At 44.1% G+C, this 15,950-nt stretch overlaps 1 protein-coding gene across 3 annotated transcripts in view; it reads left to right on the plus strand.

Moving 5' to 3' along the window:
• The window catches only part of CACNA1H (calcium voltage-gated channel subunit alpha1 H), a 606,200-nt gene extending 590,472 nt beyond the window's left edge, over positions 1 to 15,728 (plus strand). For 2 of the 3 annotated variants that reach the window (XM_073648440.1, XM_073648441.1), the window contains exons 30-36: positions 3,114 to 3,192; positions 8,420 to 8,541; positions 11,986 to 12,309; positions 12,441 to 12,587; positions 12,901 to 13,081; positions 13,277 to 13,458; positions 14,154 to 15,728. In XM_073648440.1, coding sequence (XP_073504541.1) covers positions 3,114 to 3,192; positions 8,420 to 8,541; positions 11,986 to 12,309; positions 12,441 to 12,587; positions 12,901 to 13,081; positions 13,277 to 13,458; positions 14,154 to 15,335 — 2,217 coding nt within the window. In that variant the 3' untranslated portion in view covers positions 15,336 to 15,728. The remainder of the gene's footprint in view (positions 1 to 3,113; positions 3,193 to 8,419; positions 8,542 to 11,985; positions 12,310 to 12,440; positions 12,588 to 12,900; positions 13,082 to 13,276; positions 13,459 to 14,153) is intronic. The other variant, XM_073648442.1, reaches the window with a different exon arrangement.
• The last annotated feature ends 222 nt before the right edge of the window (positions 15,729 to 15,950 follow it).

Here is a 15,950-nt window from a genome sequence, read left to right on the forward strand (position 1 = left end):
AGTGCCCCTCCATATAGTTCCCCCTTCATATAGTGCCCCCTCCACATAGTGCCTCCTCCACATAGTGCCCCTCCATATAGTGCCCCTCCACATAGTGCCCCCTCCACATAGTGCCCCTCCATATAGTGCCCCCTCCACATAGTGCCTCTTCCACATAGTGCCCCTCCATATAGTGCCCCCTTCACATAGTGCCCCCTCCACATAGTGCCCCCTCCACCTAGTGCCTCCTCCACATAGTGCCCCTCCACATAGTGTCCCTCCATATAGTGCCCCCTCCACATAGTGCCCCCTCTACATAGTGCCCCTCCATATAGTGCCCCCTTCATATAGTGCCCCCTCCTCTATCCAGGGAAGACCCTAGTGTCAGTGTCATCATCCTGTACCCCAAGTATCGGCGTCATTATCCTGTACTCCAAGTGTCAGTGTCATTATCCTGTACTCCAAGTGTCAGTGTCATTATCCTGTACCCCAAGTATCGGTGTCATTATCCTGTACTCCAAGTGTCAGTGTCATTATCCTGTACTCCAAGTGTCAGTGTCATTATCCTGTACTCCAAGTGTCAGTGTCATTATCCTGTACTCCACGTATCGGTGTCATTATCCTGTACTCCAAGTGTCAGTGTCATTATCCTGTACCCCGAGTGTCATTATCCAGTACTGTATACACATAGCCCCGGGAAGTTAACATGACTTACAACCTTGCTGTCACCCTTGGAGCATCATGAATAGTCAGCGTCAGATATAATTGGGTGCGGAGCGTTGTTTTGCAGATAAGTCAATAGTCCTGCCATTGGTGACACATATGTATTTTCAGGACCCTAATTCTCCTCTCTGGAGCTTGGTGTCGGTGTCAGGTGAACACTTCTTAGATCTAGTTCATTAACATGCACGGATGCGGACGTCTCCACGGCTGTCATCTTTCTTCAGAGTCCTTGAGCCGACCTGCTGGTTTGCACTATACAACTAAATTAGCTGTGGTAATAGGACATCTCTTGGTGGACTCCCTCAATGAATATCAAGCGACTTCAGACGGACGAGCATTTGCTTCCTCAGCAATCATCTTATTAAGCCCGGCGCTGGTGGAGGAATATATGACAGCTGTCCTTCACTCACCGGAGCTGAACTCTTCGCTTCATCAAAAAAGGTCTAAACTTTAACGTTATTGGCAGAAAGTTGACTTTGCTGAAACAAACTCCATCATCCCCCCGAGACCTTTCTGACCTTTGTTGTCATTCTGTCCATCACCGTGTTCATCTTCTGAAGTATTAATCACACTCCGACAAAAATGTTTCCAGATATTAATACCAGAAAGGATTGATCTCTAGAGATGTTGATGGAAACTTTTTTTAGTTTATAGGGTTGGTGACCTGCAAAAAGATTAAGGGGTGGGAGGTCTTTTCGATCTGTAGGCCAATGGCATTCAACACCAGAATAAAGGCTGGGAGGACAAGCAAGCCACTTGATCTAAGTCATGGCACTTAGGTACAGTGGTCAGGGGCCACATTGACTATGACTAGCTGCAACTATGAGGAAGAAGGCCCAATGGTGGACATACAATTGTCTTCTAATTTTACAAGTCTTTGCCCTTGGCTGTATGATGTCAATGATCACATAGATCAAGTCAATTAGTGAGTTACCATAGGGGATCTCAAGAGTTACTCAACAACCGCTCTCCAAGGTATTGGTTGACCAGTAGTCGCTTCAGTCGGTTGAGTTTCCTTGGCTTTTTACAAGAGTGATCTTGCAGGACTACACCAAGGCCAACGAGTGACCTACCAGTGATGATCGAGTAGTAAGCTTCTGAACTGTGACCAAGTAATGACTAGCCAAAGTGATCTACCTACAGATAAGTCCACCATTACTGTTATATAAATGAAGTTAAGGACTCCAAATGATCATGATAGTTCATCATATTCTTCATCATGCACGTAGACACATAACAGCACATTAAACTCCGAGAGAGCTTTCAAAATATACAATGACACTTAAAAAAAAGTTTTTTTAATTTTTTTACAGTGCTTTTCTGGAAAAAAAAATTTTGAGCATTTGGATTAATCAACAGTGAGCTAGTGAGCTTCAACGACATTTTTCAAGGGTGATCAAGAAGTGATTTACAAATGGTGAGGATCAAAGACATGTCACAATGGTAACCAGGAAAATATTAACCAATGAAGACCATTTATTGATTTCCCAGTGGAGACTCCCAAGAACATTTCATAATGCAGACCAAGAAGTGATTAATCAATGGTGATCTTAACCAGAGTGACAAGTATTGATTGCCCAGAGTGACGTTCAAGGGCTTCTTACATGGGTGACCAATGGTGATATTGAAGGGTATTTCGCAAGGATGACCATGAAGCAATTTACCAATCACTCTTTGTTGAGCACTGTCCAGAGGTGACCAAGTAGTAATTTACCAATTGCGACCTTACCGTACATTTTACAAAAGTGACCAAGTGATTTCCCAATGTTGATCTGCCAATGGTGACCTCCAAGGTCCTTTCAGAACGGGGATCATTTAGCACTTTACGAATGAAGGTTGCCAATGGCATTTCATAATGGTTACCAAGACGTGAATAACCATAGATGACATTTTTGATTGTTCTGTGGTGATCTTCAAAGGCTTCTTTACAAGGATGACCAAGTAGTGGTTTACCAATGGTGATATTCAAGGGCATTTCACAAGGATGACCAAGATGCAATTTACCTATCAACATTGGTGACCAGGAATGATCAAGTGGTGATCTTCTAGGGCTGTAGTGTTTCACCAATGGTGATCTGAAAGCTTGAGCAAAAAGTGTCTTATTAGGACATATCATAATAATAAGCAACAAGTGAGTAACCAATTGTGATCCTCAGAGTTTCTTACAAGGGTCACTAAAAAATGACTTACCAGTGGCGACCTTCAAACTCGTTTCACATGGTTGACCCAATAGCAATTTTCCAAGGTTGATCAACCAATGCCTGGTCAATCCAGCAGTAATTCCAACCAACTGGGTTTTTATGCTATTATACACAGATGATCTTCTTGGTCTACACAACACTATGGAAGTATTTTAGGTGTTTTTAGGTTGAGATGTCTATTTTAACATTGCCTTGCGCTTTCCTTGGCAGGTAGGAAACCTCGGACTTCTTTTCATGCTCCTGTTTTTCATCTACGCCGCCCTGGGAGTAGAGCTTTTTGGAAAGCTTGGTGAGTAAGCTAAAGAGCTCCAAAATTTTGGATTCGAATACTTGTGGTGATACTAAAAAGAAGTTTAGTAAAAATAGTTTGAGCTGGCGCAGGTTCAGCCCTATCAGGAAACATTCTCTGATCCTTCGAAGATTAGAAACCACATCTGCTCATTATCAGTGGATTTCTAGTGAGTTTTGACATCTGAGATTATTCACAGCTGTTGACTGTTTCCGCGAGGTTCATGGAATGGACTTATCAATAAAAGTCACCATGAGAGCACATTTCTTAATTAAAAATGACAGCATGAGGTGGAGGACACTGTTCTCCTTCGATTTCGCCACCCAACATAGCTTAAAAACATGTTAAAAAAATTCTATTAATTGGCAGGACGCATATATGGAAATAGTGAGCAGATAATGGGTATGGTTGGTCTAGAATGAAAAACTAAAATCCTTAGGAACCCTATACGAAAGAGACAACGCTTTTTAATGTTCTACTGATTACATTAGGTTATGCCGGGTCTAGAAGATTGACTAAAATGTACACAATGTAGACAATGCATTTTAGTGTCTTACTGTCTAATCTATTCAGCCATATTAAGATCACAATGTATACCACGCGTTTCTGTGTTGTGCTGATTACTTTATCAGGTTATATCTGATCTACAAGGATGAACTTGAATCTATAAAATGTGGACAACGCGTTTCAGTGTTGTAATAATTGCTTCATGTAGGTAATTTCCAGTTCTAGAAGGATGAACTAGGATCCCAGAGCGCCATACAATGTAGACAACACATTTCAGTGTTGTAGTAATGACTTCATGAAGGTATTTCCAGTTCTAGAAGGATGAAGTAGGACCTCAGAGCGCCATACAATGTAGACAACACATTTCAGTGTTGTAGTAATTACTTTATGAAGGTATTTCCAGTTCTAGAAGGATGAACTAGGATCTCAGAGCGCCATACAATGTAGACAACGCATTTCAGCGTTGTAGTAATGACTTCATGAAGGTATTTCCAGTTCTAGAAGGATGAAGTAGGACCTCAGAGCGCCATACAATGTAGACAACACATTTCAGTGTTGTAGTAATTACTTTATGAAGGTATTTCCAGTTCTAGAAGGATGAACTAGGATCTCAGAGTGCCATACAATGTAGACAACGCATTTCAGTGTTGTAATAATTACTTCATGAAGGTATTTCCAGTACTAGAAGGATGAAGTAGGATCTCAGAGCGCCATACAATGTAGACAACGCACTTCAGTGTTGTAATAATTACTTCATGAAGGTATTTCCAGTACTAGAAGGATGAAGTAGGATCTCAGAGCGCCATACAGTGTAGACAACGCATTTCAGTGTTGTACTGATTATCAGGTTACATCAAATCTAGAAGGATGAACTTGAATCTATCTACACAGGGTAGACAACGCGTTACTTTGACATACTGTCTAGTTTATTCAGATATGCTGAGTTTAGGAGGTGAGCTTGAATCCAAAAGTGATCTAAACAATGTAGACAACGCATTTCAGTGTTGGAATTATTATTTTATCATTCTGATTAAATCTGGTCTAGAAGGATGACAATATAGATAACATTTTTCAGTGACATACTCTATTAGGTTATACCTGTTCTAAAAAAAATTAGCTAGAATGTAAATGAAACCCATAGAAATCATACAACGAGTTTCAGTATTGTTCATCAGATTTTCCAGGTTTAGAAGGATGAATCTGAAACTATGCAACGTAGACATATTTCTAAGTCATACTGTCTAATTTATGCAACCATACCGGGTCTGGGAAGATGAATCCGAAGAGCTTTATACAATGTTGACAACACGTTTTACTGTTGTTTTGATAACTTTATCAGGTTATATCAGGTCTAAAGGGATGAACTTGAGTCTATACAGTGTATACAACCAGGTTATCCTGGGTCTAGAAGAATAATCTTGAGCTTTCTACATTGTAGACAACGCGTTTCATCCATCATACCAGGTCTGAAAGGATAATGTCGGATCCAAAGGATGCATATTGGAGTTGTACTGACTACTTCTTATATCAGACCATAATAGGCTACGGATGATAAACTTGAATCCAAAGGCAATTTTTACAATGCACTAAACGCGTTTCAGTTTTTATTACTGATTACTTTGGATTCAGGTGCTCCAACTGCGCCTTCATCTCATCGGAGGGAAATGATTTCTGTAAAATGAATGAAACAAATGTTTCAGTCGTTAAGTGTTAATTGGGCCAAATAATTAATTGATTATAGACTCGGTTATGGACGAAGGACAGAATATAAAACGTGTTAACCACAGAAACCAGGCGCGACCGAGCGGTGTGATTTCATTGGTTTTCTCCTGCTTGGTGCTGCCCTTCGCTGTCCTTAATTATTGACAGGTTTCGGAGCTTCTCCCTCGGCGGACTCCTCTCCTGCACATTTATAGTCCTGGCAAATAATAGCTCATTACCGAGCTGGCAAGAGCCAGGTCTGCCTGTCCATAATGAAAAGTTAATGGAGCCCTGGATTATTGAAGAGCGGGACTTTACTTTGTAGATTGCATTTATTAGGTTCTGCAGGATTTGGGAAGGAAGGTGTGAGGCCCCGAGGTGCTGTCCGGCTCCTGGCCCGGTCCAATCGCTGCGGAGGACGGCAAATCCCGCGCTTTCATCACACCGCAGACTTATGTGATGGATACATAAACCATCTGTCCTCCTGACGAGTCGCTGCGGCTGCCAGAGAAAGCGGACACGGCACAACCGCGCAGAGGAAGCAGCTAGTGCTGCAGAGCTGAACTCCTCCGCCACTGTCATACCAGCACCGCAGGCCAAGGAGCTCAGATACATGTAGTCCGGCTGATGGTATCACAAATGACATATTTGGATACACTGAAACAGTAGCTCACATGATAAGCTTAGATACACTGGGACTATAGCACACATGGGGAGCTTAGATACACTGGGATTGTAGCACACATGATGAGTTTAGATACACTGAAACTGTAGCACACATGATGATCTTGGATACACTGGGACTGTAGCACACATGATGAGCTTAGATACACTGAGACTGTAGCACAGATGATGAGCTTAGATACACTGGGACTGTAGCACACATGATGAGCTTAGATACACTGAGACTGTAGCACAGATGATGAGCTTAGATACACTGGGACTGTAGCACACATGATGATCTTAGATACACTGGGACTGTAGCACACATGATGATCTTAGATACACTGGGACTGTAGCACACATGATGAGCTTAGATACACTGGGACGGTAGCACACATGATGAGCTTAGATACACTGAGACTGTAGCACAGATGATGAGCTTAGATACACTGGGACTGTAGCACACATGATGATCTTAGATACACTGGGACTGTAGCACACATGATGAGCTTAGATACACTGGGACGGTAGCACACATGATGAGCTTAGATACACTGAGACTGTAGCACAGATGATGAGCTTAGATACACTGGGACTGTGGCACACATGATGAGCTTAGATACACTGAGACTGTAGCACACATGATGAGCTTAGATACACTGAGACTGTATCAAACATGATAGGCGGCTTAGATACACTGCGACTGTAGCACACAATAGGCTTAGATGCACTGGGACTGTAGTACATCATAGGCTTAGATACACTGGGACTGTAGCACACCCGATAGACTTAGATACACTGGGACTGTAGCACATGATAGGCTTAGATACACTTGCAGTGCAGCACACTTGATAGGCTTAGATATACTGGGACTGTAGCACACGATAGGCTTAGATACACTTGGGACTCTAGCACACAAGATAAGCTTAGATACACAGACTAGTACACAATAGACTTAGATACACTGGGACTATAGCACACAAGATAAGCTTAGATACACTGGGACTGTAGCACACAAGATAAGCTTAGATACACTGACTGTAGTACACAATAGACTTAGATACACTGGGACTGTAGCACACAAGATAAGCTTTGATACACTGGGACTGTAGCACACAAGATAAGCTTAGATACACTGGGACTGTAGCACACAAGATAAGCTTAGATACACTGGGACTGTAGCACACAAGATAAGCTTAGATACACTGTGTAGCACACAAGATAAGCTTAGATACACTGGGACTGTAGCACACAAGATAAGCTTAGATACACTGGGACTGTAGCACACAAGATAAGCTTAGATACACTGGGACTGTAGCACACAAGATAAGCTTAGATACACTGGGACTGTAGCACACAAGATAAGCTTAGATACACTGTGTAGCACACAAGATAAGCTTAGATACACTGGGACTGTAGCACACAAGATAAGCTTAGATACTCTGGGACTGTAGCACACAAGATAAGCTTAGATACACTGGGACTGTAGCACACAAGATAAGCTTAGATACACTGGGACTGTAGCACACAAGATAAGCTTAGATACACTGGGACTGTAGCACACAAGATAAGCTTAGATACACTGGGACTGTAGCACACAAGATAAGCTTAGATACACTGGGACTGTAGCACACAAGATAAGCTTAGATACCATGTATCACATATGGCAAGCTTAGATACACTAAGCCAGTATAACATATGATAAACTTGGACAGACTGAGACAGTATCATGAATTATAGAGTTAGATACACTGAGACTGTATCACACATGATATGTTTAGATTTACTGTGAATGTATAACACACAACAGGCTTAGATACACATAAGCTGTATCACTCATCATACGCTTAGATACACCATATTGCGTGTGGCAAGCTTAGATACACTGTATCACACACGATAAGCTTAGATACCCTAAGACAGTATTAGCTTATCAAACATGTTAAGCTTAGATACACCGAGACTGTATCACACATCACAGGTTTAGATACACTGAGATCATATCTACAAATGATAGGCTTTACAGGCTTAGATACTTTGGCTGAACAGATTGTATCACACGTGATAAGCTTAGCTACAGCAGCTGTGGAAAGACACCAGCTAGGCTGAGATACACCGGCTCGGGTGCACAGTAACATTTCTCCTCCACGGTTGTGAATCCCGGTATATGCCATTCCTGCCCGGAGCAGAGTACAAAGCACTGTGTATAATGTGCACAATGTAAAAGGAGACTTGCTGCCTCCTGTGGTTGTTAGCGGTACTGCATCATCATCTCACCAAGCTCCAATATCAGCATTGGTCGTACCGTCAATATCTGTAGATAATCGATAATTAATGAATGTTCCTTTCTCCCCAGTGTGCAATGAAGAAAACCCCTGCGAGGGGCTCAGCCGGCACGCCACCTTTCAGAACTTTGGAATGGCTTTCCTGACACTCTTCAGAGTCTCCACTGGAGACAACTGGAACGGTATCATGAAGGTAAGGAGCTGGCATGTAATACTCCATGTCCCCAGCAGAGAGCGCTGCAAGGAAAACTCATCACCAGCAGCAATAACACCTGATCGACACGGATCACATAACCCAGACCTGGGGCGATCAGCTGATCACAAGGTCATCATTGTAATTGATGAGGCGGCCGCAAACATGACCTAAACCAGCTCCTGCCGTGTGTATTATAATCATACTGGAATGGCACCTTGACAATGACCCGATCATAGAGTAACCACCAGTGATCTGCTGGGAAACCTGGCACTAAGTGTTTAGCTTCCCTGCAGCACCTCCGCAGGTGAAATGAAGTATTACACAGCCTCCATTCATATCAATGGGTTGACTGTACAGTACAGGACAAGTCAGGTCCTCCAGAGTGAGAGACGCTCTTTGTAACCAATCACCTTTCTGGCCAAGAGGTGAGGACCCTAAACAGAGGACCCCCTTCTATTAACTCCAAATGTACATAATAGGAGTCTATAAGTTGAGCCTTTCGGTACTTCATCTGCAGCAGGAACGTGTTCCCTGACGTCCGGGCAGAGACGAGCAAATTCATTTTGTTATTAAACAACAGGGGATGAGAACATACTGACATAATTAATATTTACCTAAAGACACCTCCACATCGGGCTGCTTGGATGAGTCAGATCCTTCTCCTCCGTAGCGTCTGTCATCCATGGCTGAAGTGTGCAGCGAGGACCTCACCGAGCGCACGCTCTGCAGTGAGCAATATAGCTGTATCTGGAGCTATAGCAGTGTCCCGGTGACATGGTAGTAATATAATGTGGGTATAGTATTATAAGGATAGTATATTATTATGTCCTATTAGTCATTGGTTTCCAGGAATCATGTAGGCTTCCAGGCTAGCGGGAGACTACCCGGTCTATTATGTGACTTATTTTTCCAGTAGGTTGGTCTATGATTTCCTAGGAAGGGGTAGGCTGCCTTATCTATGATGTCTTATGTTTCCTAGGAAGGGGTAGGCTGCCTTATCTATGATGTCCTAGGTTTCCTAGGAAGGGGTAGGCTGCCTTATCTATGATGTCCTAGGTTTCCTAAGAAGGGGTAGGCTGCCTTATCTATGATGTCCTAGGTTTCCTAGGAAGGGGTAGGCTGCCTTATCTATGATGTCCTAGGTTTCCTAAGAAGGGGTAGGCTGCCTTATCTATGATGTCCTAGGTTTCCTAGGAAGGGGTAGGCTGCCTTATCTATGATGTCCTAGGTTTCCTAGGAAGGGGTAGGCTGCATTATCTATGATGTCTTATGTTTCCTAGGAAGGGGTAGGCTGCCTTATCTATGATGTCCTAGGTTTCCTTGGAAGGGGTAGGCTGCCTTATCTATGATGTCCTAGGTTTCCTAGGAAGGGGTAGGCTGCCTTATCTATGATGTCCTAGGTTTCCTAAGAAGGGGTAGGCTGCCTTATCTATGATGTCCTAGGTTTCCTAGGAAGGGGTAGGCTGCCTTATCTATGATGTCCTAGGTTTCCTAAGAAGGGGTAGGCTGCCTTATCTATGATGTCCTAGGTTTCCTAGGAAGGGGTAGGCTGCCTTATCTATGATGTCCTAGGTTTCCTAGGAAGGGGTAGGCTGCATTATCTATGATGTCTTATGTTTCCTAGGAAGGGGTAGGCTGCCTTATCTATGATGTCCTAGGTTTCCTTGGAAGGGGTAGGCTGCCTTATCTATGATGTCCTAGGTTTCCTAGGAAGGGGTAGGCTGCCTTATCTATGATGTCTTATGTTTCCTAGGAAGGGGTAGGCTGCCTTATCTATGATGTCCTAGGTTTCCTAGGAAGGGGTAGGCTGCTTTATCTATGATGTCTTATGTTTCCTAGGAAGGGGTAGGCTGCCTTTTCTATGATGTCCTAGGTTTCCTAGGAAGGAGTAGGCTGCCTTATCTATGATGTCCTAGGTTTCCTAGGAAGGGATAGGCTGCTTTATCTATGATGTCCTAGGCTTCTTAGAAAGGGGTAGGTTGCCTTATCTTTGATTTCCTAGACAGGGGTAGGTTGCCTTATCTTTGATGTCGTAGGTTTCCTAGGAAGGGGTAGGCTGCCTTATCTTTGATGTCCTAGGTTTCCTAGGAAGGGGTAGGTTCCCTTATCTATAATGTCCTAGGTTTCCTAGGAAGGGGTAGGCTGCCTTATCTATGATGTCTTATGTTTCCTAGGAAGGGGTAGGCTGCCTTATCTATGATGTCCTAGGTTTCCTAGGAAGGGGTAGGCTGCCTTATCTATGATGTCCTAGGTTTCCTAGGAAGGGGTAGGCTGCCTTATCTTTGATGTCCTAGATTTCCTAGGAAGGGGTAGGCTGCCTTATCTATGATGTCCTAGGTTTCCTAGGAAGGGGTAGGCTGCCTTATCTTTGATGTCCTAGATTTCCTAGGAAGGGGTAGGTTCCCTTATCTATAATGTCCTAGGTTTCCTAGGAAGGGGTAGGCTGCCTTATCTATGATGTCTTATGTTTCCTAGGAAGGGGTAGGCTGCCTTATCTATGATGTCCTAGATTTCCTAGGAAGGGGTAGGCTGCCTTATCTATGATGTCCTAGGTTTCCTAGGAAGGGGTAGGCTGCCTTATCTTTGATGTCCTAGATTTCCTAGGAAGGGGTAGGCTGCCTTATCTATGATGTCCTAGGTTTCCTAGGAAGGTGTAGGTTGCCTTATCTATAATGTCCTAGGTTTCCTAGGAAGGGAAAGGCTGCTTTATCTTTGATGTCCTAGGTTTCCTAGGAAGGGGTAGGTTGCCTTATCTATAATGTCCTAGGTTTCCTAGGAAGGGAAAGGCTGCTTTATCTTTGATGTCCTAGGTTTCCTAGGAAGGGGTAGGCTGCCTTATCTATAATGTCCTAGGTTTCCTAGGAAGGGGTAGGTTGCCTTATCTTTGATTTCCTAGGAAGGGATAGGTTGCCTCATCTTTGATTTCCTAGGAAGGGATAGGTTGCCTTATCTTTGATCTCCTAGGTTTTCTAGGAAGGGGTAGGCTGCCTTATCTATGATGTCACTGGGTTTCCAGGGAAGCAGTAGACAAGCTAGTCTATGATGTCACTACACTTTCAGGGAAAGGGCATGGTTCCTTAATTTTGATATAACAAGATTTCCAGGGAATAGGTTGGATGCTTTGTGTTGTCTGAGGGTAGGAATGGGGAATGGGTAGGCTACCTTTAATCTGATGCCTGAAGTTTTCTTAGCTTGGGGTACGTCGTGGGGTTCCTAGGCGGGGTAGATAGTCTTGAGAGCGATATTACAAGATCACAAATAAGAGGTCATGTCAATGATAACAAAGATTTCAGGATTGCACACTTTGTTACTGTGCAGTCACCGTTTCTATGGCCAAGGTGGTCTGTGAATATCATAAACCAGGAATGTTTGGGAAGTCTTAGGTGAATATGAGTCACTACTATCAATGAATTATTAATATGTGACCTTGTCCTCCTCTAGGACACACTCCGCGAATGTAACAGCGATGACAAGAACTGCCTCAGCTACCTACCCTTCATCTCCCCCATCTATTTCGTCACCTTCGTCCTCATTGCCCAGTTCGTCCTGGTTAATGTGGTGGTGGCCGTCCTCATGAAGCATCTCGAAGAAAGTAATAAAGAAGCCAAAGAAGATGCCGAGATGGATGCGGAGATCGAGATGGAGATGTCAAGAGCTGTCACACCGGTCTGCCCGGCAGGCCCTCCGACCTTAGATGGCAAGGCAATCGGTGGTGGTCAAGTGTCAATGAAGAATGATCTGCCAGTGCTATTGAAGCAGGCCAGGGTAAGGGTCCAGCATGTTATGTATGCCACTGAGGGGGCAGTAGTTGGGTTTGGGGCAGTTAAAGGAACCTCCACCTCTTTGATCTTATAGTGCGCTTAATTCATACCTGTTTCCTCCATTTTGCACTGAAGGCGGCACTGAGCCACGAGAATGTGACTTTATTGATTCCTGATACGTTGGAAGGTTCAGTTTTGCGGAAAGAGAAAAGACCAGGCTCCCCCGTGCCATGCCAGCAGGCCTTGCCACTTCCCCTCCTGCCCTGCAGCTTTGGGCCTGAGGTGAATCCCTGCACTCTGCTTATATGTCCTATGTGGTATCCGCTAGCTTTCCGTGGCTTTCTTACCTGCTTTTGAGCTTTTCTTCTCCTTCCTCTGGTGACGGGTTGTCATCGTCAGAGATATATCTTGCTCCAATGATAGCCTCGTATCAGGGAAAAGTGATGGAGCCCGCTTGCTCACCGCTCATGCCACCACTAAGGACCTGTGTGCAGCACGCTTTGTTGATGCTAATGTCTGTGATGTTCACATATGGACAGCTGTACAGGACACCATACAGTCTGATCTCCAAGCTAACGGCCTATCTCATCCACAGGATGGTGACGTTTACATGAGGGATGGAACTGGATCCCAAAACCTCCTGACGGTCAGAAAGGTTTCGGTGTCTAGAATGCTCTCGCTACCCAACGACAGCTACATGTTCCGCCCCGTTCTGCCAGCAAAGTCATCGTACCCTCTGCGGGAAGTGGAGGCCTATGAGGACAGCCCTCCTGAAGGTATGATGGCAGCAGTAGACCTGACTCCAAACTGCCTGAACAATGAAGACTTGATGTCCCCATTTCTTGAGGCCCCTTAGCAGGCAAATAGTTTCTGTGCCGTGTCGGCACTTAAGACTAATTATTAATCTGTTTATCCCTGTGATGAAGGATCCCTGTAAGTGACGATCCCTTATCTCATTTTTATTACTGTAGGGTCACGTGTTTCAATCCATTCCCAGCCAAATGAACCTGGCAACTGTCTGAAAACTCCAGTAGACTGTCCTCTCCTGCCGTCACCGAGCTGCCATGTGGACAACGATGACATGCCTAAAATTCCACCTCCACGCCCCTCCGCTTCCAGGTCGCCCAGTCTAAACCGATTGCTGCAACGGCAGGTAACGGTGATTGTTTTTGGTAGATATTAACTATAATATGGTGGTGTTCAACCAATGGCTCTTGAACGCTTGTGAATATACAACTCGCAACGTGCCCCGATAGCTGCAGATTATCAGAGCATAATGAGAACTGTATGAGGCATAGAGCCATAGGCTGGAGACTACTGCCATAAGCCATGTCCGCTCTACCGCAATTATTAGCAAAGGACCTTCTATAGTTTTTAGTTCACATACGTTTCTGAAAGGGGAGTTCCTCTTTTGAAAATATTTAAAGGATACGTAACATTTGACATGTAAGAGAAGTTTTGATCGGTGGAGGGCCTAGGTCCTGAAGTCCCACCAATCTCTAAAATAAAGGGGCAGAGGTGGTCAGCTGATCGCGGTGCTTATTCATTTATTATTCACTCGGCTTAGCTGATCCTCAGAGATTTGAGCGTGCGGTGTATGGATTCATAGGCTTTCTACTGGTCTGTACGTTGCATGTTCTTCTCTATGAGAAAGAAGGAAGACGGCTCTCGGCTGAGAAATTCGGCACCTTTGATTAAGTAAACGGTGGGGGTTGTTTCACCCTAATGCCTACCGATCAGAAAATCTCAATGTCAACTCAATAGACTTGAGTCTTCTTTCAACTTTAAAACTAGGGAAACTATGAAGCCATCATCCTCATGGTTTTCTTCACATTTTTGTCCCCTCAGGAGGCCGTACGTATGGATTCGGTTGACTATCAGAATGGCGAATCCAAGGATAACGTTCAAGTGGAATCAGCGGAGGGTTCAAAACTGAAAACGCCTTCACTCAGTAACCTTGTTCCCAATCTGCTCAGCCCACTGCCCCTATCACTACAGGGAACCCCTCAAACTTCCCCCAAACTATCTCCCCATCATAGACATTCCAGCGTCCATACCCGCAATCACACTTATAGCCAACACAGTATTCCTAGTCGTCCATCAAGCGTCAGCAGCGACAACACCAACCCTGACGAGTCTACGTTAGAGTCCTCCGATCCGGCCGATGAAGAGGTCAGCCACATAAACAGCTTGGCCACCGGCTGGAGAGGACAATCCAATCATAGAAGTAATTCGGTATCTCCATTCATCTCCCATGTTTCATCTCCTCCTTCTCCTCCACCACTAAAGAACTGCAATAGCACAGCCAGCCTGGTAGGGACCAGCAGCAGCAAAGACTTGAAGAAGTTCTACAGTGTTGATACTCAAGGATTTTTAGCAAAGCCCACGTGGGCGGAAGACCAAAGGAGGCACTCAATCGAGATCTGCCCCTCCATCGATGACGATGGAGATTCCTGCTTTGATCTGTCCATCGATGACAAGCAGGACTCTTCTATTCTCATACAGTCTGACCCAGAGTGCATCAATGGGGTTCGAAGGAAGAAGAAGATGAGCCCGCCTTGTATTTCTATAGATCCTCCCATGGAGGACGAGACCGGCACAGCTTCACGTACCAAAGCATCGGAAAACAGCATGTTGCGAAGAAGGACGCCATCGTGTGAATCTACCGCATACAGGGACTCGTTAGACCTTAGCGACAACCAAGCTGTAGAACAGCAATGTAAACCCGAGAGACGGAGCCAAGCACCTTGTCGAAACGAACACTTGGTCATTCTCAGCTATTCTTTCGACCAGCGGGAGGCAAACAGCTTCTCAGAACTTTTAACAGAGGGTGGACGTCCCACTTCTCCATCCGTAGTCATTACGGACTCCAGGCCCGACACGGGGGCGTTAGAAATTAAGCAACTAGACCATCTTCGTAGTAACAATTCCGAGAAGAGAGATTTCACGGAAATGAAGAGTTCTTTAAAAAATCCTGCACTAGTCGACGCTTCTAACACATCAGGCGAAGTGACGGACAAACCGTTATAGCTTTTCAGGATACAAGGGCTTGTGACGAACCACTGGATAGACGGGTCTAAGAAAGCCCCTTCGGGTGCGTAGGGTTTTCAATAAGCGGCGGGAGGAGAGGGGGAGCAGCTGATGGTTTGAATAAAAAAAAAAAAATATTAAAAATTTTTGATTTGTTTGATTTTATAAACGAAATACGGAGACAACTTCCCATATAGCCTCAATCACATTGATTCGAGTTTTTATTTTAATGTTTTGTTTTTTTTTGGTTTCGGTTTTTATATTTTTAAGTTGGCACTTTTTTTTTTTCTATTGTGCAGAGACACAGTATGCCGAAGTGCTGACAGATGAAGACTTGTACAATATCTGTATATCAGCGGTATAAATAAAATAGAAATAATGTATTTGTGAAAAGACGCCATCGTTATTTGTGCTGCGTGCAGATCGGAAATGTCTACGTGTGCGCTATTTTGTGCAGTTCTGCAACTTTCTAATGTATTTTGTCCTTCAATACTTTATCATTTGCAAGATCTCTGCTTGCTGTCAGTAAATGGCAACATTCTTGATCACATTATATCAAACCTCACAGGAAAGTGGGACAAGCAGCACACAAATAATGTCACTGGCACACAGTAT

This window comes from Phyllobates terribilis, unplaced genomic scaffold, assembly GCF_046119375.1.
Source record: "Phyllobates terribilis strain yellow unplaced genomic scaffold, ASM4611937v1 Scaffold_9__5_contigs__length_417890890, whole genome shotgun sequence".
Taxonomy (NCBI): domain Eukaryota; kingdom Metazoa; phylum Chordata; class Amphibia; order Anura; family Dendrobatidae; genus Phyllobates; species Phyllobates terribilis.